Genomic DNA, 21,130 nt, shown 5'->3' on the forward strand with positions numbered 1-21,130 from the left:
TCGTCGCAACACCAACACACCCACACAGACACACACCGGCGCAGGCCGCGTCTCTACACGGAGTTGCTTGCAGCTGTAGTTGTTGGCCGGGTCGCTGTTCAGTTGAGTGACTGATAAGTTCAGTCGGCGTTCGTTTGGCGCCGAGAACGGTTATCGCGTCTAATCGAAGTGGGCTTAAGCTCCTCGCCAACAGACAGACGGAAAAGTGCTGGGAAAGCCAACCGCGAAAAGCGTCAATAACTACACACACCGAATGATGTTCGCTTTCGTTGATTTTTTTTCGAGTGTAGCACCCGGCAAGTGAACAACTCCTGCGGATTTTCATCTCCGGACTCCGGGAGGTATGCAATGAATTTCGCCTGCAGTCGGTGAGCGAGTTCTAGCTGTTGCTTTTGTGCATACAGCTGTGTGTCTGTGTGTGTGTGTGTATATGTCTGTGTGCGCTCTGCATGTGTGTCCTGCCAGTTGAATCCTTGTTTCGGCGAATGCTTGTTCAATTATGTAAGGTGGAATTCATGGCGGCGCAGCCTGTTACCAGGCGACGGCGATAAAAACCAAAGGACCTGCCTGCCATTTACGGGGCGAGTCCTGGCGACAGTAATGAATTTGAGTTCTGAGAAGGCTCTAGCCCAGCTAGAGTTGAGCCCTAAGTACATGTGTTAAATGGTTCCAACCGCCGGGATCCTAGCAACTGAACTACGTTATGATAACTAACCTGAATGTGGTTTTGTAATTCGATAGAGGAAGGTGGCTCATTATTTTTGCAAGCCTTGTGATATTGAGCCAAGTACCACTGGGTAAATGCATTGAAATGATTTCCAATTAGTCCTTGATTAACATCGCACTCTTTGGCTTATCCCATACATGCTGTGGTTGTGGCAGCCCCCGACAATTGGCGACCTCAGCGAATAACCCTAATGCCTCATGGCCGAGTGTGTGCGAGTGTGTGCGCCATTACTTAACACCTACAAGCTGCCGCCAGTCGGCACGCCATTACACTATTACACTATTACAGCAACAAACGCTATTACAGAACTACGAATGCGAGGGAAAGCGCTGGGGGAAAGCGCTCAGGGAAAGCGGGACCGACGGCTTTGAACTACCCCCAAAAGACTTTAACCTCGCCGAAGAACGTGGGGCGAGGGACCCATATTAGTCATGCCCGGATCGACGAACCCACGCCCCCTTTTTGGTGACCCCAACCAGTCCACCTACACCTACACCTCCACCTCCACCCCCCACTTTCCCCCATCCTCCCCTGATTGTTATTGCATGCTAATTCTCTTCTCTTTCAGTGCCCCCCACTCGAATTCTCGTTCCTTTCACAGTATTGCTTTCGGCTTTTGCCTTCCAAGAAGTCATTTTCCTGCGACTAATCGCATTTTCCACACGCAGGGAAAACAACTGAACAACTGCTTACTCGAAAAGTATCTCTAGAAATGGGTAGCTTTCATATGCCTTAATCAGTACACCAAATACCTTTTGCCAATTCTCCCTCAAAAGTTGATCCTTCACTCCCGAAAGAAGTCATCGAAAAGCCACTGCGTTTCGCCGAGTGTAGAGTGTACATCACATAGTAGTAGGCAGGGGCGGATTGGGGTTGCCTGGTCAGCATCGTCGGTGGCCCACTTTTGCGGCTAGACAAAGAACAGTCACCTGTTTCACCTGCAAACAGAACAGAACAGAACAGAGAAGCGAATGCCGCCCCCTTGGCAGATGGCAGATAGCAGATGGCCCAAATTCCCGGCGAGCGGTTTGAATGAGTCAGCCCAACTTGGTTACAATGCACAATGCATAATGCATAATGAGAGAGAGTGGCGAGATCTGATTCACTGCCAACAGCAGCAGCAGCAGCAGCAAAGGAAGGTCCTTTCCCCCCAACACCCACCCACCCCCTCGTATCCTTTGCACACCGCCTGTGTCATTGACGCTTATCAAAAGCCAGCGATCAAAGCCAGGGCTTTGTTTCCATTTTGCTGTTTCAGCTTCTCGCCTCCGCCTGACTCCCCCACCCCCCATTTCCCATCCCCCTAGCCCTCCCCGGTTTTCCACCGCCGATAAGCATCGGGGAAAAGCTCATGGAACCGCACAGTGGGCAGTGCACAGTATCGGTCATTACTTTTTACTCCACTTTTTTGTCTCCTGGAATCTCTGGGGATCCGAAAGCAATCAAAGTGAACCCGAGAAGGATACCAACTTCCAGGATTTTATTTGTGTTTTTTTAAAACCCACTGTCCACTGTCCACTGTCCAGTGCCCACTGTCCACTATCCACTGTCACCTGTCTGACTTCAGGCAGACTGTTTGCCCGTCTCTCACCTTTCTTTGCCAGCCTCCTCGTCCTTCTCGTCCTTCTTTGTCTGGCTTTCCCTTACCAAAGCACCCACATCCACACATCCTTGCATGCATATATAGTATGGTATGCATGCCTATTGAACATCCTCATTGAATTTATTCTCGTCGGCGTCTGGTTTTCGTCCAGTTCTGTTAATCTCCTCCAGCCACCCACTACTTTACCATTTTACTAACCAAACTAACCAAACCACCCTCGCCCCAATGACAAACAGTTTTTAGCTGGGGACGATGAGCAACGAGCAGGCATTAATAACTTATTTGTTGTTGTATTTTTAGTTTGCTTCATCACACAGCTAAAAATTAAGCACTTTTGTTCAGAAAAGCATTATTTATTTACGAATTTTTTAACTAAAACCTTGAACTTTGAATGGGTTTTCTAACTAGCAAACTGTTGGTAATTTATTTAAAGGAATTTGTTTAACATGGAAATATTTTTTTCTGTGTAAGCCTTACTAAACGGCCGCCGCCGCCTTTTTGATGCCATTTTTTGGGGCTTGCGGTGCCGCCAATCCCCTCTTTTTTTTTTTTGTGCGCCCCTTCTTGGACAATTTATGAGGTCAATGAAATGCCTTGCCGCTCGTTGAGCGCCTCCCGCCGCTCGCAGTGGGAATTCTGACGGCGGCGACGTCGCCCGGCGTCTCCAGCCCCCCCCCTAATTCCACCCCCTTTTGCTTCCCCCCTTCCCCTTTCACCAACCAAACTAAGAAGCCCACCCCCCTGGCCCAGCAATGTCATTGGGGGCAATGTGTCTAAAGGCTTTTGCCTCCATTGCCTATTGCCTATTGCCTTTGGCCGCGGGCCATGAGCCATTTTCAGCCGGAGTTGCCAATTCGCAGAGGGCGACGAAAATAGCAGAAAATAGTGGAAGAAGAAAGGAAAATGGAAAAAGGAAAAAGGAGCACGTAACGTAACAAGGGAGCCTTGCAACTGGTGATTAAAACATTATCGGGCATAGATGACATACAAAAAATGCCGAATGGGAATGGTTACGTTTCGATCCATACAATATGCCTTTTCAAAGGACCTTGCCTTTAAATCGAAGAGCCAGAAAAAGGAGGAGATATCTCCAGTTAAGCTATTAAAGTTGTTCCATGCTGCTCAGATTTGTAAATGTTTATTTAATGCCCGGCCAGACAAAGTTCTGGGCTCTTACTCCAATTTTTCTTTCATAGTTTAGTCCGGGCAGCAAAGTTTTCTTCAATGAGAGGGGAAAATGGGGATGGAAGTGCTATATATATATATATATATATCATCACCAGGGAACGGTTCTTTAAGCTGTTTGCCAAAGTCCTGCGCTTATGCCGACATCCTTGTCGCCTTTGCGACTCTTTGTGACTCCACCTCCGCGTCCAGGCGCTGATTCCATCGATTGTCGATGCTCCATCTGGAGAAGAAGGTCTGCGTTAAAGGCCACAAAGTAGTTTAAGGCGGCTGGAAGACCAGAACGGGGGTTCCCCAAAAATGATCAAAAAGTTTCGCCTTCTTTTTGCCCAATTGCCGTCTGGCCAAAGTCACTTTTATTCAAAATGAAAGGTGAGTGCTTTACCATCAACACATTTGATACTTTTTGATACAGTTGATACTATTTGTTTAAACCCTTGCAGGGGGTATTATAATTTCAAAGTGGTTTCTTGCCTAAACAACAAATATCTTACCATTGAAAAATGTTTGTTTTTGCCCAAAACTACATAAAATGGCTCAAATACCCTCTTTTTTTTTGCAATATCTCAGGATGTACTCTTCCAAATGTGGAATCAGTTTATATGAACTAATTAGGGGATAAGATAAATGACAATTAAATTGCATTCGGTGACTTAGATAGTTGGGCTGATAACTACACACCTTTTGGGAAAGTTTCAGCAAGATAGCTTTCAAACTAAGAGACTAGTTTGAAGATAAACGGATTCTGATCAAGAATATATGTACTTAATGGGGTCTGAGGTGTTTCCTTCACTTCACAAACTTCTGATTGAAATTATAATACCCTTTTGCTCTGCAAGGGTATACAAAAATTATTCATGGATACAAAGTACTCGGCTTTAGGTTTTCGGCTTTTCAGCTCTTCATCACAACTTGACACCGATAAGTGCACTCATTTGTATTCATTGCCCCTGGATCTATGGGAAAATTACGAAAAATTGCTGCTAAACGGTTTAAATTTAGAACTACGCTGGCAGAAGGTCGACTGCGGCGGTGGGTGGCGGGGTCAAGGTTATCGCAGGTGGTGGTGCTGGTGGGCTGACTTGGCCGATTGCGGAAAAGGGCGCTGACAAGTTTATTAAAAACTACGTCAACTTTGGAATGGGAATGTGTGTGTTTTCTTCGAGCTTCGAGGTTCGGAAATGGCTTTCAGTGGCATTGCGCATTGCCAAACCGACGACAACCACTAACTATAAATATCGAAGCGATCCATCGGTGGTTGGGTATGGGATGTGTTAAATAGCACTTCCTTTTTGGGGCCCAAATCAAAGTTGTATCGCTGCGTTTATTAAGTGAGTGACTAAAACCTGAAAACTGAATAATTCAGGGAGTGTGTGTGAACAAGGACCTATCGATTGAAGCCGTTCAAACTTTTGCTTTTGCTTAGACAAACATCGAACACAATTCCCTTTGATTCGCTGCTCACTCCCCTGGATATTGTGCAATACATGGTCCTATACCATATATAGTATATATAGTACACGCAGGCCGATGAATAAAGCACCGAATTCATTTCGACTCGCAACTCCCCAATCAATATGCATCCCCTGCAGGACCTCCTATGCGAGCAGAACAAACTGCAGGATAAAAGTTCCCGTACCCCGGCCGAAAAATAAAGGCAAAAAAAAAAAAAAACTTTATGACAGCCAGCTGCAATAATCATGTTTGCGTCAGGATGTGTGTGTGTGTGTGTGCGAGTGTGTGTGCGTGTGCACACACATATATGTGGTTCAAGGATGCTCGAGTTTTATGTCCTATTTCTTTCTTGCTATTTTATACTCAGAAAATCGAGAGAGAAAATAAAATATTGTCTTTTGTCTATTAAAATGTAAGGTAGCAGTTGTTGTGAAAACCCTGTGCCCTGGAAAATCTGAAAAAACAAACTGTTCAGTTACCTAAAATCACAAAATATTGTGCAACTTACTGGTTATAAACTCCTAATGGTCGTATTGCTGGTTATTTCTGCCTTTAGAGATTTGATGAAGTCATAGAGCCAGTCAATCTGGATCACAAAATATAGTTACTTTTGTCCTGCGTCATTCGAACTGATATTAAGATTACAATAAACCATAAAATATGAGCGCGTTATGCTCGTATGTAAACCTAAACGTTATAGTTCCATGCTGTACAAATATTTATGTTGTTTTAGTCGAGATTGGCCAAAAGTGGGAAGTGTAAAAATTCCCCTTGTCCAGCGTAACGGTAATAATAGCGCTGCATTTTTAATGGCGAATTTTCTTGAATAACATGACAACCTGGCCGGGCCGGGCCTTTAAATATTCATCAATTGTTGATGTTATTATTTCACTTCCGGTTCGTTTGCGGCTGCCAACCGGTTCAATGAACCTGTGACACGGAATAACCCCCTTTCATCTCCACTCTCTGCCCCTCCTCCTCCTCCTCCTCCTTCTTCTTCTTCTTCTTCCCTGTCTCTTTCCATTTCTCTTTCTCTTACTCTGCATCCGTCTCGCTCGCTCGCTGGCGAATTATTCGCTGGCAGTGCAGACACGTTGTGCCGTTATGTATATATATTTAGTTTGGCTTATTTTTTCCAAATGATTCCCCAATGATTGATGGGGCCCAGCGCGAGCAACAGTAAAAGCCAAGTGATATGTGATTGCGACCGATTTGCCATACTTGCTACTGCACTGCGCGAAATTAGCTGGTATTCTCGTAAGAAGTGTTCTTTATATACGTATTGAGAGGTTGAGTTTCCTCCGATAACTACCATAATAGGAGTGATTTCTGCCAGTGCGTTATTGTTGCCACTGGCAATTATGAAAAGCCACGCCGAGAGAGAAATCGTGCCAATGGCCTTCTAATGTGTGTGTCTCTCCCGTTTTCCTCTTCCTTAGCCGGTGGGTGCTCCACTTTAGGGATATTCCATGCCCATGCCGATGCCGATGCCGTGCTGCTGGCTGGCTGGCTGAATAAATAGGATCGAGGAGCACTGGGGGCACTGGGCACTGGGAAAACGGTTACGGAATGGATGCTCGCCGGCAGAAACGACTTGGCCCAGCGCCAATTGCATCCTTCGAAAAGTCATTCGAGGACAATGCCACGACAAATGCACAGCAGCCAAGCCAACAGCAGCAGCCACAGCAACAGCAACAGCAACACCAGCAGCAACACCAGCAGCAACACCAGCAGGAGCAACAGCATCAGCAGCACCATGCGGCGGTAAGTCCTCTAGCCTATTTTCCAAGCACATCACAGCAGTGTACAGCACGTTCAACAAAAATATATATAGAGTATAGTTCTTGATATGCCGGAATTGAAAACTGCTTAGAAAATCCCCAGCGAACTAACTCGAGCGATCATAACTTTGCCTTAGCTCTGCATTTTTTAAGCGACCTTCTTATCGAGCAACCACCGTAGCTGTTACGGGCTGATGTCGCATGCACATAATGCAGGGCTTAAATTAATTAACCAAACACGAAATAAACTTAAGCGTTCCTGGGCGCTGTAAGCTTGCCAAAGCTTTCCGTTCTCCAAAAAACGGGTGTATAAATTTGGGGTGGCAGCCAGCGAAAGGTTCGGGGGGAGTGGGGGCGGTTGTTCAAAGGTCGGGGATATATGCCGCAATCATGCAAATGGCCACTTAAAAGCCAGGCTGGCAGGCCAAGCGGTTGTGCCTAATAAAAAAATTAACCTTAAACGCCAAAACAGCAGAAGCAGCAAAGGCAACAGTGAAAACTGGTAAGCTAAATCCGGAGTCACGCGTCGCAGATCGGCGACTGAAGAGCCGTGAGTTTGGCATCCGTTGGAAAATACTTTGGCACGCATCCGCCACGAATGTGAAGTGCTTCAAATAATGTCATTTAGCCAGCGGCAGAAAGGGACCAAGGACGAAATGTAATAAGGCATTGGGCCGGGGAAAAGAATAACAGTGCGGGGAAAGGGGATAGGACAAGGCGACAAAGCGATATTTTAGTATAGCGAATCTTTATTCATAACATACTCAACTTGATACATAAAAATATGATTTTTATTGAATACTTTGGGGTTTCCTATATAAAATATTAGGTTTTTATTTATTGACCCTGTTTGTTAAGCCATCCGATTTTAGCTTTGGCGTTAATCACCGATGTGGCGTTATTTATTCGCCCGCCGCTGTATTCCCCATCGCAGTCGCACCCACACGCATACATGACAAGTTGACTCTTAAAGCTCAGCAGGCTCCACAGCTGAGTCCTCGGAGCTTTCCGGCCTCTCTCTCTGCCGTTCCCACTCTTTTCCTTTCCTTCCGGCGAAGCTTTCGGCCATACAAAGCGAATTGAAGTGAAGAGAGAGAGGCATGGGAGAAAGGAAAAGCGGAACAGAGGAGCTTTCGTCGCATTCCCATTCACACTTAACGGTAGCATGCTTTTCGGGGCAGTTCGACGCTGGCGCTGCGTGCGTGCGGTCTTACGACAAACGGTGCTCCTTAGAGTGAGAGAGAAAGGAACGGAGAGCGCGCGGTGTGTGTGTGTGTGTGCCAGCCAGACGCCAGACAGAGACAGCAAATATCAGTTAGCTAAAGTGAGCAGCCAAACAGATAAATCAAAAAATTGAACAGGGAAGAAAGCAATCGCAAAAAAGGAGCAGAAATCACACTCGCTGGTATTTACCGTTCGACTTTTTTTGTTGTGCAAATTGATGCAAAATTAATAAGGACAAGTAATACACACACACGCGCACGTGGAGAGGACTTTTTGGGACCGCGGTGAGTGTGTGAACAATAAACAGAAAGCAAAGCATGCGGCTCTCTCTTCTCCTCCTTTTCCACCTCGGCTCTTTCTTCCTCGTTGCCTCTCTTTCTTAGGCTGCTTTTTATTTAAATTGTAATTAATTTAATCATGCACATGTGTGACAGCTTCTCTGCTGTCTCCTCTCTTTTTTCCGTTCTCTCTCTTCTGCCTTTGCATTTGCCTTTGCCTGCTTCTTGTCCCCCCGTTTCATTTGCCTAGAATTATGTTACGATTTCTCCCAAAACACTTGCCCACATTTCCTTGCTTCCCTTTGCTTCAAAAAAAAAAAAAAAAAAAATATACGTTATTTTCTTTTCTGTACACCACAAAAACAAAGGCCGACATTTTCGGGGATGGGTGTTCACGTTTTTTTCGGGGGTTTCTCAGTTGTGGGGAGTGTTATAATGTTGGTTTGAGGGAGTTACAAGGCTCGTAGGAGCTACCATGACTCTCTCACTAAATTTCATCGGAACATGATTTTAGATAAAAATATTTCGGAGCTCCTTGCGTTTGCGGCTTACAGGTTTTCACAATCTTTTCTTAGGGGCTCCTCGAATCGTTTAGCCTTACAAGGCGATAAGTGGCTTAGCAGTCCTTATTGGAGCTTAAAGATTTAAGGATGTGTCGGTGTGCCTTTGAGCAATGAGAGCCCCCGCTTTTCGGGGAGAGTTTAACCTTATTCTGTCTCACAGAAGGCGCAGCTTCAGATTGGGGAATCTAAATTAATTTGTGTCCCAAGGTCCCGCAGAGACAATAAACGATAGGACCCCCTAGTATTCCGGCGCCATGTGTCAATCATCGCATCCACAACATGTGCGTGTATATCCTCTATATATCCATCTGCCCCTCAGCAGTTGCACCGCCTTTTATCACCGTGCCCATCCGCACATTTTGCGTGTGAAAGGATTTCTCCTTGAGCGCTTTGATGCGAGTGCAGCATCCATCGCAGTTGCGAAAGTCCCCTCGTCTGTTGCGCCAGTTGAGCTTAGGGCCCCGCATTTCCATAGCTTCCACACCCCCCACCCCCCACACCACATCCCCCAACCCCGCAGCAGCTTGAAAACTTTAAGCCCGCTAATGGTGTTAGCCAAAGACTTTGGGCCCCAGACCAGAAAGGGGGACAAACGGAGTCGCACGGTTGCCTTAAGTTATTATCTCAGCCTCCGATTTGGAGTCATTTAATAGAATTTAAGGACGAAAAGGATGCTTTAAAGGTAACAAGGAGGAAACTGTCAAATTCAAGGGAACAACAACCATCAATATGTTCTAAACAAACCAACTGATAGTCAAGATAACAGAATAAACTACGAAAAGGAAAGCATCCCGAAGGCATTTGGGTTATTTGTTTATTTTCCCCCCAGGCGAGAACCCTTTAATAGTAATCGCTGCTAAAAGGAAAGCGTCACTAAAACAACTGCGCTCATCAACCCACGGAGACAAATCAAATCATCGTTTCACTTAAAAAATCGCACGGGGGAATAAGCCAGAATGGAAATCCGTAGGGAAAACTAGCTCCACATGCACAATATATACAAACGTATATAAAGGGAAACTGTGTCAAAAGCGCCTGATTTCAATTTGCGAAATGAAATCAGAGGGGAAATGATAGTGGCTCAGTTAACCCCTGATCGGAATGAGCCATGGGTTTTCCATGCCCCTTAGTTTTCCCCAGGGATGCCCCCCATTTTAATAGGTAGGTTCCCTTGCCATTTCTGCCAATTTGTTTGTGGCTTAACTGTCTTCGATTGCTTGCTCCATTTCTTGCTGAATACTTCCATAAAACTTTTATGGAATTTCCGATGAAGGACAAACTGGGAAAGACATTGAACTGAGTTGCAAAATGTGTCTTCTTTTTATGCCACCAAAAGTTGCAGCGACTGATCTTTGCGCTCAGCAGCTGTGTTGCACACTTTTGGTCCAAATTGTGGTCTGCAAAATAGTTGCAAAACCCAAACAAACTGGCAACTAAAGTCTGAGCGAAATGTGTAAGCTGTCAATTGGTTTTGCAACATTTGTGGACGACTTGAAGTGCAACTATTTTGCTATTAAGCGTCAATAGAAATTCTTAAAGGCCAGGTGGATAGTATAGTTCAATTAATTCTGTGAATGTATTTCCTTATAATTCCATATTAATTATTTGTTTTTCAGATGATGGAGCAAAGTGTTAGGAATCAGACAACGATGTCGACGACGACGAATCGGAATAGGATGGCCGGCGGCATAGAAGCGCCCAGCATAGCCACACAATCCGCAACCGGAAATGCAACTGCAAGTGCAACCACCTCCGCGTATGCATCCGCATCCGCAGTATCCGCAGTATCCGCAGCATCCGCATCCTCCTCGTCGTCGTCCTCGGTTTCATCGGCCACCTGCTCGGCGACCATCGTCCAGGCGAAACAGCGGCCTCCTCCCCTGAAAACGGCGACGACAACGGTGACCACCACTTTGGTGAGCAGCAGCGAGGGCGGCCAGCCCCTGCCGCCCCCCGCCCACTCGGTGGGTGCGGCGGCAGGGGGAGGAGCTGGAGCGGGAGGGGGGAGCTACCGCGGCACCGCCACCCTGACCACACCCTCCACGCCCCGCATCGAGCTGAGTCGCGCCTCCAGTTCGTCGCACCACGAGGAGGACAGTCGGGAGAGCAGCCCGGAGAACGTGTTCGAGCAGGTGAGTCGGGGCGGAGTCCACCTTCCACCTCCCACTCCCCAGATGGAGTATAAGGCACCATATACCAGATACCCTTGGCAGTACCTATAGTTCGAGGGAGTAATGGGGATGATTCTGAAAGGCTAGCTATTATATTCTTAAAGTATTTTAAAGTATTCAAGTTGCAAAGCTGAAATCTTTCAAAGGAGTAACTACCATACTATGGAATATATCATACTAACCTGCCAAGGTAATCAGGTAATGCCTTATACCCCATTTAGGTGGACAGATTAGCTAAAATATACCTCTCCATTGGCAGTGGTTGGGTTAGGTTTTCGAAGGCGAGAAATCATCTGGTGCTAATTATTTTGTGCTTACTCTTGTTTGCTTCCTTTGGACTCATGTACATGTATGTGTTTTTATTTCGCCTACTCAACACACCAATCAATCTGTCTTTGCCATTCATCGTATATATATATACATATATGTGTGTTCATCTGTCTCTTTCTCTGTCTGAAACACTCTGTGATGCGCTCGCTACCCCTTGCACACACACTCCCCCTCGAAAAACACGCCCCTCTGGAAACCCTCAACCCCTCAACCCCTCAACCCCTTAACCCCTGACCTGTAACACCAACATCCAAAAAATCCAAAAAAAAAAAAAAAAAAACCCCAATCTAACGAAAAAACAAAACAAAAACATCCCGTACGAACCACAAAACGAATCCTGCACACAAATTGGCTGTTGATTTGTTGATTTCGTTTCTGTTTTCGACTTTTTGCTCCACCTGGCTCCCTCGAACACCGAGCATGCTTCTTAACCCCCAACCACATCCTCTCGCCTCACCTAACCTCACCTCACCTCTACTGAACCGAACTGTACTGAACTGACCTCCGCCTAATCCCCAAACGAATACAACAAATCGAAAAAAAAATCGAAAAAATCGAAAAAAAAACAAAATCAAAACTATCGCTCGGACAAAACGACGAACGGCTCAAACGACCTTTGGACGACTCTCTTTTGGACTCGATGTGTGTGTGTACTGGCTGGTTTATGTGGTTGAACTAATGCTCTGAAGGTCGGCACTGGCACCCTACAGGAAACGATTGGCCTTGGCTTTCGGGAGGAGGGAGCCCTCGAGCTGCGCAGCTCCACCGAGGAGCTCTACTTCATGGATCCCGAGCAGAAGAAGGAGGAGCAGGAGCGGATCCAGCAGCAGCAGCAGGTGAGCGGCAGTCGCGATGCGATGCGAAGCCATCAAAAGTGCGGCGTCGATAAACAATCGCAACTTACACGATACACACAAACGATTCGATAGGCAAACTAGTGCGAGATGTAAACGTTTGAGTAGTTAACAGAATAAGCCACGAATTGGCATCATCAGTTATCAGCTTGTATCAGATTTTATTGGGCTGGAAAGTTAGAAAAATATCCCCCTTGTTTTTATTCCCCTTGCAGACTCTCGGTTATCAACTCAAGATATTTCGCTTTCGATGGCCCCTTGACTCCTCAATATCAACACGCTTCTCTTAAACACATCGCGTTCGGGGAACTCGTTATTTTTTCAAGCTGCATCGACATTTCCCATTAAAAAGCGGATGGGCATGACATTGACGGGGTCGCAAAGGCTCAAAGGAAAGGAATGGGGAAATGTGGAAATGGGCGAGGGGGTAGGGGGTATGGGGAGCCGGATGGGAGACAGTAACCGCATCACAAGTTGAATTAATAATGCAAAATTGTATTCGAGTGGCTGGGAAGTGCAGCAGCAGCAGCAGCAACAGTAGTGCCATCGACGAAAGCGGGCGGCGGATGGACGAGTGAGCACCGAGTGACAGCTGACAAGTGCAGCCAGCCAACAAGAGCCACCCTGCAGCACCCAACAAGAGCCACCCTGCAGCACCCAACAAGAGCCACCCTGCAGCACCCCAACCCCCAACCACCAACCTCCATTCCCCACTGCAGCCCCAATTTCCGCCGGGGTGATTGTTTGGCGAAAGTTTATTCCAGCACTTGGGCGAAAGTTTGTGGAAATTATTTACCCCGCAGTTAGCTTCTTTTCCAGGAGAAATGAGGAGCTCCCTCAGCTTGGGGCAATTGGTTTCGGCGAAACGGGAGCGCTGGCAGCACGGCACCTGGTTAATTGCCAGAAAGTGGCAATTGATTAGCTGGATGCGTGACTGCGTTAATTTGCCCCAAGAAAAGCCGCAATTATCCCAAGGTTGTTGCCAAAGGGCTTCGACATTAACCTTCAATCACTTCAAAACGTATCTCATATAGGATAGAGAATTAAATTCTTTAGAAATAAAAGAGGAGCTGCTTGCACGGGAAATGCTAATTAACTAGAGAGCCAGAAACCGAAATCCCTTCTACGGAAATACCAGCTATACGAATTCCCCAATGGCAACCGAAATGCAATTCCATCTCCATTTCGAGTGAAGTTTTTCCACACTTTCCGCTGGCGCTGCTTTTTTCCTTTGTGCTCTCGCTTTGTTTGCCTTGGTTGATTGGTAGCCGCGGGTTGCGAGTCCAGATTGAAGAGCCGCGATTGACGGGGAGCCGAATCGTGGGATGCCATGATTGCCAGCGGACCGCCTAATGGAAACGGAGGAAAGAGGAGGGCGGTCCGACATCAGGAATTCGATTTCACATTTTCCGCCATTAAGTGCACCCTCCTTTAGATCTTCTGTTGGGCCCAAGCCAACTTCTCTCCTGGATGTTCTGTTCCCGATCTTGTTTTAATTTAAGTTGTCTTACTATACTTCAAACTTTGACTTCGATTCGTAGTTTTCCTCCTTCACTCTATATAATTCATTAAGTAGTAGCCTCAAGTAGATCTACTAGACGTTTCTTCATTACCTTCTGTTCTCACAACCCCCCAGATTCTGTAGTACATCTGAGGTTAATCCACTCCTCTACTCCTTCAACCCACTTAAGTTCCAGACCGGGACCTCCTGGGTTTCGATTTATAAACGAGTATCTCCCCCATAACGTAGTGTCCCACTGCCCTCGGTTATTGCCCACTTCAGCGTTTCAGCGTTTGAAATTTCACTTGGGATAGTAAATCACGAAACACAACACACCAGGTATTTCATTAAGGTGACATGTTGGAGGGGCCACTCCTTCTTGTTCCTTTCCCTGCTCGCCCTGCGCAAGTGCATCATCCCTTGACAGACTTCTCCGGTTCTCCGGTTCGCTGTCTTTTCTCCTTGCAGGCCAAGCGCTCGTCGCCGCACATCTTCAAGTTCGACGAGCACCAGAGCTACCTGCAGCAGCACCAGCGGAAGGACTCGGCCAGCTCGGAGGTGGCCGCCCTGCTCTGCATCTCGGGTCGCACCAGCCGCATCTCCAGCGTGGGCAGCCAGGGCTCGGCGGTGAGCCGCCTCTCCGCGATATCGGGTGTCTCGCGCTCGCCCTCGCCGCACCGCATGCTCCTCGAGACCTCCTTCTGCGGCCCCAAGCCCGTCGAGCTGGCGGGGAGTGGCGCAGCCAGCGGAGCCTCCACCGCGGCCAGCTCCTCGCACAGCCAGGCGGAGGGGATGCCCGGCGCGGGCACGGTGGCCGCCAATGCGGCGCTTCTGGAGCAGCTGCTCCTGGCCAGGAAACACGACCCCACCCAGGCGGTGCTGGCCGAGGGCATCAAGGTGCTGCCCCCCGCTCCGTCGGGCTCCGCCGCGGGCGCCTCCACCTCGAGTCGCAGCCGGAGCGGCAGACCAACCGCCGGCGTCCTGGCGAACGGGGAGCGAGCGGAGAAGGAGCCGAGCAAGCTGGGCAAGCAGACAATTGGCGCCCAGCGCAGGAGCACCAAGAGCCCCGGACAAATGGTCGTGGGCAAGACGGCCAGCGGCACGGAGTACATTCGGATCAACCTGCGCCCGGACCACATGTACAGCGACAAGGGTATCGCCTCCAACGAGCGCGTCGTGGAGGCGCCCAACCAGCTGGCCCCGGTCTACTCCAAGCCCGCCTCGCTGAGCCTCCAGGGCGGCAGCCTGATCGAGGAGCACCGGCTGACCCCCACGGCGAGTCCCAAGCCTGGCCGGCGGTTCACCAGCCGCTCACCCTCGCCCGCCACTGGAGCAGGAGGTGGAGGAGGAGGAGGAGGATCCGTGTCCCGCAAGAGCTCCTTCAGCTCGCTGTTCCGCCTGGGCAAGGACTCGCCGGATTCGCCGCGGGAAGCGGCTCGCTCGCGCAGCAAAAGCAAGGAGCGACCTGCCACAGCCTCCGGTGGACTGGGAGGAGACCGCAGTGGTGGTGGGGGAGGAGGAGGAGGAGGAGGTGGCTCCCAGAACGTGACGCCCAGCAAGCAGAAGTCCGTGCTGGCCATCTTCAAGCCGGGCAAGCGAGGCAGCCAGAGCAGCAAGAGCTCCTCCCCGATCGAGTCCACCGTGGAGCCCACTCCCCCACCACCCCCACCTGTCCCCGGATCGGGATCGGGATCAGGGAATCGCAGCCGAACGCCGGCAGGATCGCGTCCCGGGAGTCGGCTGCGCTACTACGACGAACCCGTTGAGGGGGTCATCCACATACCGCTGCACACGCCGCCGGAGGAGCGGGAGGCCCGCACCCTGCTCCAGGGCATCCAGCAGCTGGCCCACGCGGCCCAGGCCAGCATGGACCCCTCGCCCCTGCCCACCCACCGTGCTCCGCCCGCTTCCGCCCAGCCGGTCTGCCCGGCGGCGGGCACCCAGATCACGGCCACCCAGCTGGCGGCGGCGGCGGCCGCTCTGCGTCCGGTGGCCCAGCGGCGGGTGGCCCAGCGTCCGGATCTGGACGCCATCCAATCGCTGCCCAGCCAGGAGGAGCCGCCGGCGGCGGCGCTCGGGGAGGAGCAGGGCCAGCCGATGGCGGAGCCAGCCAACTGGAGCCTGGAGGTGCAGCGGCACAGCTCGCAGGACTCGCAGGAGACGACGGCCGAGTCGGTGGGCTCCGTGATGAGTGCCCGGGCAGCGAATCTCGCCCAGCAGCGGGAACAGCGGGAGCAGGCGGCCATACAGCGACTGCCCTCCGTGGAGAGCACCCAGAGCGCCTGCGAGCCGCGCCTGGTGCACACGGTGGCCACCGTGAATGCTCCGCATCCGCAGGATTCCGCCGGGGACTCCGCCGCCGCCAAGGAGCGGAGGCGCCTGCTGTTCGCCACGCGGCTGGGATCCGGCAGTCAGGAGCAGCTCTTCTCCACCCAGTTCAGCATCTCGAAGACGGAGAGCCAGTCCAGCCAGCTGTCCGAGCAGGTGGAGCACTCCGGCTCCGAGGGCGCTTCGGAGGGACTGCAGCGCCAGGGAACGGTGATCCGGCGGGTGGAGTCCGGCCCTCCGCCACCGCCGCCTCGAGGCGTTTGCAGCTCGGAGGAGGAGCAGGGATCGGGAGGAGGAGCGGTGGTGATGCGCTCCAAGCACAAGTCGCGTCCGGCCAGCTCCGAGGACGAGGCTGCTCCTGGGCCGGCAGCGGATTTCCGGCACTCGCGCTACTTGGAGAACTTCGACGTGCGCCGCAAGCTGCACGAGAACCTCACGGAGGCGCAGGTGGAGTCGCCCAGTGGCGGCCAGGCGACCATTCCCCGGAAGCCAAAGCGCCAGAGTGTCCCGGAGAGCAGACGTAAGTGGTAGAGCCACTCAGCCAATCCAGCTGGGCCATTCTAAAACGCTTTTGCCTAATTTCAGGTGAAACAGCAGCCAGCTACAGTTCCGGCACTGCCACGCCCACCACTCCTACTCCCACTCCGACGCCCACGCCCACACCTGCGACTCCAGTGGGACAGGTGGGACCAGTGGAGCAGGCCAGGCAGCCACTGACTTCCTCCAGCACCACTCCCATTCCCACTCCCACTCCAACCACGGCAGCTCCAGTTGCAGTTGGAGTTCCAGTGGTCACTCCACCCGCCGGCCAGGCCCCCACTTCCACTTTCGCATCCACTTCCGCTGGGGGTCCTCCGGCCACGAACTCCTACCGGGATCTCTCCAGCACTCCGCAGAGGAGCCAGGAACCCGTTGGCGCCTGCTACAGGGATCCTCCGCTCACCTCCGCCACCGCCACTCCGCCGGTGGATCCTTTGTTGACCTCCCCGCCGCCGGAGCGCCGTCACTCGCTGTCGACGGATGAGCACGAGCCCGTGGAGTCCTCGGAGAGCGAGCGGGACTCGGACATGGCCGGCAGCTCCTCGGTGACCACGGCGGTTCCGGCGGGCGGAGAAGCCTCTGCTCGAAGGCACCACAACTTCCCGCGCAACGTGTGCGTGATCGAGGAGCACGAGAGCACCGGCCTGGTGTCGCAGGAGTCCTTCGAGGACGAGCTGCCCTACATACCCACCACGCTGCCCGAGGAGCGGGCCCAGGGCGTGCCCATCATCCCGATGCGGGAGCGGGCCAACATGGAGCTGAAGACGTGCCCGGTGGACAGGCCGCGCTCCACCACGCCGCTGAATCCCTCGCACCTCGAGGAGTACTGCTCGGGGATCATGACGCCGCAGGAGGGAGCCCCTGGCGTTGGGGGACACCAGGAGATCGATGGCGCAGGAGCAGGAGGAGTTGGAGGAACCGGAGGAGGTGGTGCCTCCTCGATGGGTGGAGCTCCGGTGCGCGGGGAGAAGCTGCGGATCAGCCTTCCCCGCAAGGAGTCCATCGGCAAGGAGCGCATCCAGAACTCGAAGTCGCCGCGACGAGTGTCCAACACCAGCGGCAAGTCCTGGTTCGAGTTCGCCGAGGAGGGCTTAAGGGCCAACAACCTGGAGCGCAAGGACTCGGCCAAGCAGCTGCTCCCGGTGGTCACACCACCTGCTCCCGCTCCTACTCCATCGAACCTGGAGGAGCCGAAGCCAAAGGCCTCCACGCAGCGGAAGCTCTCCGGCCACTGGATCGACTTTGAGAACATTCCCGAGAAGCGGAAGCCGGCCAAGCGGATCACCACGCTGCCCAAGGAGACCTTGGCGAGCAGTGCGATCGCCGCGGCGACCACCAGCTCCTCCTCCGCCTGCGGCAGCGGCCACCGATCCGGAGGAGGAGTAGGAGGAGGCCACCACCATCAGCATCAGCACCACCACCACCACCATCACCACCAGCAGCAGCAGCAGGGATCGAAGGGAGGTGGCGAGCACTACAACTACGTGAAGCCGGAGGACTGCCAGTGCGAGTGCCACGAGGCGGAGCGCGGCGAATCCTCGACAGCCACGGCCGGAGCCGGGGATACCAGCACGGAGACGGGAACGGGAACGGGAACGGGCAGCGAGTCGCTGGCCTCCGTGGAGCTTCTGCAGCAGGGCGAGGACATGTTGCCGCTTCTGGATCCAGACACCTCGGCGGAGGGCAGGTAAGCTGTTTGGTTTAGTGGGTATGAGTTCCCCTGAGTCACAATCCTCCTTTGATCTCTACAGGATTTACGGGGACGAAGAGCAGGCTCCCCTAATGCGGCACTCCGGCAAAGGAGTCTCCCATCCACGGGTGAGTCCAAACCCCAAATAAGTTAATAAAGGTAATAGGAGAAATGGAGGTGATGAATGATTTCCAGAGCCAACTCGAGGAGTTTCCACGACGGGACGATGGATCGAGTCCCCGCAACCGCAAGTTTCCCGACAGAAAGTAAGCAGAGCAGCCGGAAAAACCCAACTCCTCATTATTTGCCGGATCGGATCGATGTTTTGTCAGTAGATCTTCAGGGTAGCAAAACCATTAATCTATCTCTATGTAAGTCGAGTCGAGTCAAACTGAACTAAAGGCCAGCGCCAGGAGGACCCTGGCCAATATCCTCAATGTACCTCAAGCAGAGTGGTTGTTACATATTCGAGCAGGAGCCGAGGGACGATCCGATGATGATCGCTAGACAATGATGCGCATTAGCTTTCGATTCCAAAACGATGGCTAAGCGAAACCCCCAATAAAAAACACACCCAAAAGATACGATACGATGATATGCATACGATAGATACTCCGTACTAAATAGCTCATGAATGTACATGTTAGGCTAATTTTTTTGATAGCAACAATTACAACAACAACACTCACTCTATATGGCAATGGACGATCGATCGGTCGATCGGTGGGTCGGTTGGTCGGTCGGTCATTCCCCCTAGAAACTTTTCGCTGGCAATTTACTATATGTGATCTCAGACAAAGTATATATGTGTGGTCGACCGGATTCTCTAGCTGTAAGTCGGTGTATCTGCGTGTAGTTTGTTACCTAGCTCAGACAAATCCTGAATCCTGAATCCGGAATCCGGAATCCAGAATCCAGAATCCAGAATACAGACTCCAAAATCCGAAATCCCTAGGCTTAGTCTCTAATCTGTGTCTGTGTCTGTGTCTGTGTCCGTTTCTATATACCTGTGTGTGCGTGTGTGTGTGTGTTGTGGAGATCTCCATATCTCTGAGAGCACTACCCTACCGATTTCGGGCCATATCTCTAGGATTCTCACAATGGGACACAGCAAGCGATTTAAGAACGAGTTGTAATCGTTTACTAGTATGTCAAAAAACCGAAAGAAAAGTAGCCTGATTCATAGCCTTTAGTTGAGTTCGAAGCGTTAGTTAGTTAGTCTGCCCGACTAAGCGGGTATTTTGTAAATAAGTCTAAACTAGATTACAGTATTCGATGCAAATTGATTTTGAGAAACACTCTTTTTTTGTTTTTGCGGGACAGAAGAGGCGATCTTCTTTGAATGAGTTGAATCAATGTACTTGAATAAATTTATATAGCCAACAAACTGCCAGCACACACACACTTGCCATAAGAGAAGTTCCTCCTTTGTTTTTGTGTTTCGTGGGTAACCGGTTTGGTGTGGTGACCCCGATTGGTTTATGCGCCCCCAAACATTGCGATACAAAGACGATCCTTATATGTACTACTACTGCTTCAAAGAAACACTTAAGTCCCTAAAGGAATCTCTTACGAAAGAAAAAACACAACTCCTAGCTAGCCTTTAAAATTCCTAAATACTTTATTACAATACTTTAGCGGACAACGGACATTCATTGAATTGAAGCAAAACCAAGCGAATAAAACTTAAATATAGTATTTAAACAACTTAAAGAAAACTTATAGGTAAATTATACAATACATAAACAACATTAAAAATGTGCGAAGCGGGGGCGAAATAAATGGGAGCTTAGATCAGAGAATTGAACGAGTTTTTCGAAAGAATTTCAGAGCCCCAATTAAACCCAAAAATGAGTAACGTAATAGAAATCGTTTTTGTATTTTTTTTTTTTTTTGGTAGCAGAAGTGGTAAAGCACAAATTGCACTCGAAACATATATGATATATAGACGTAATGGCGAATCCAAGCAAGATCTTAACAAATTGTACAATAATTTCCATAATACATTTATGTGAGGATAAATACATATATATTAATATATACATACAAGTCTAAATGTATATGCATTTACACATAAGTTGCGTTCCAGTTTCCGAATCTTGTTCTCAATACTTTTTTAATCGTTTTTGAATAAACTTTTTTTGTATAACTTAGTCAAGCCACGAAAAATGTTGTTAAAAATGCATTTACATTACGAAAAGAAGACAAGTTGAACGTTTAAATAAGCAAAGGAATATGAAAAATTGTTACCAAAATTTATGCATTCATACAAAACAAAACAAAAAAAAAACAGCTGGGTTGAGCTAAAAGAAATAAATTAATAAATATATATGTATGCACTTTCTTTATTTTACGATTTCATCTAGACGAAGAAGATGATTTTGATGAAGAGCAGGCAGAAAATTAATTGAAAACTATTCATTAAAGTGACAAAAACATATTTAAACCAATTGTGTGTCGTTTTACTCGGGTCTTGTTTCGGATATCGTCGGGGTTTATCGATTCGCGGCCCTAAGCATGCGACTTGGACATGAGAATTGGACTCTTATCGCAATCTGAGGCTTTAACAGCCCACCGTTGGCAATCGATCATGATTACGGCTATTTAACATGCATATAGGGCTTAGCCTTAAAGCTGCTTACAGATAGCGACTCCGGGTGACACCGTCAAATTCTGACGAACTCCCTTAAATAATTCGTACCCCCCTGAGAATATTTATTGTTAACATGTGAATAATCAGGTAAGATGCAAATTAAAGTAACTATAATTCGCGTTTTGTTGCCTTTGTTAATTTCCCGCTTTTTGTGTTCTTTCGCCGCGTGTAAACGTGTTGCACTGAGCGCTTCTCTTACTGCGCAAGCGCGCTCTTTTTTCTCGTCGAGGGTGTGAGCGCCTCTCTT

General features: G+C 49.8%; 1 protein-coding gene across 5 annotated transcripts; it reads left to right on the forward strand.

Annotated features, from left to right (window-relative positions):
• Positions 1–138: 138 nt before the first annotated feature.
• LOC108097287 (flocculation protein FLO11) lies at positions 139–20,680 on the forward strand. 5 transcript variants are annotated; one of them, XM_043207457.1, is made up of 8 exons: positions 139–341; positions 6,410–6,734; positions 10,433–10,948; positions 12,007–12,153; positions 14,141–16,520; positions 16,586–18,227; positions 18,292–18,358; positions 18,426–20,680. In XM_043207457.1, exons 2-8 carry the CDS (start codon positions 6,540–6,542, stop codon positions 18,498–18,500), a joined length of 5,022 nt encoding a protein of 1,673 aa, XP_043063392.1. In that variant the 5' UTR covers positions 139–341; positions 6,410–6,539; the 3' UTR covers positions 18,501–20,680. The 5 variants fall into 5 exon arrangements, with proteins under 5 accessions (XP_043063392.1, XP_043063393.1, XP_043063395.1 ...); XM_043207458.1 differs by having other exon boundaries at positions 12,028–12,153; XM_043207460.1 differs by lacking the exon at positions 6,410–6,734.
• The last annotated feature ends 450 nt before the right edge of the window (positions 20,681–21,130 follow it).

This window comes from Drosophila ficusphila, unplaced genomic scaffold (assembly GCF_018152265.1).
Source record: "Drosophila ficusphila isolate 14025-0441.05 unplaced genomic scaffold, ASM1815226v1 contig_198, whole genome shotgun sequence".
NCBI classification, from domain to species: Eukaryota; Metazoa; Arthropoda; class Insecta; order Diptera; family Drosophilidae; genus Drosophila; species Drosophila ficusphila.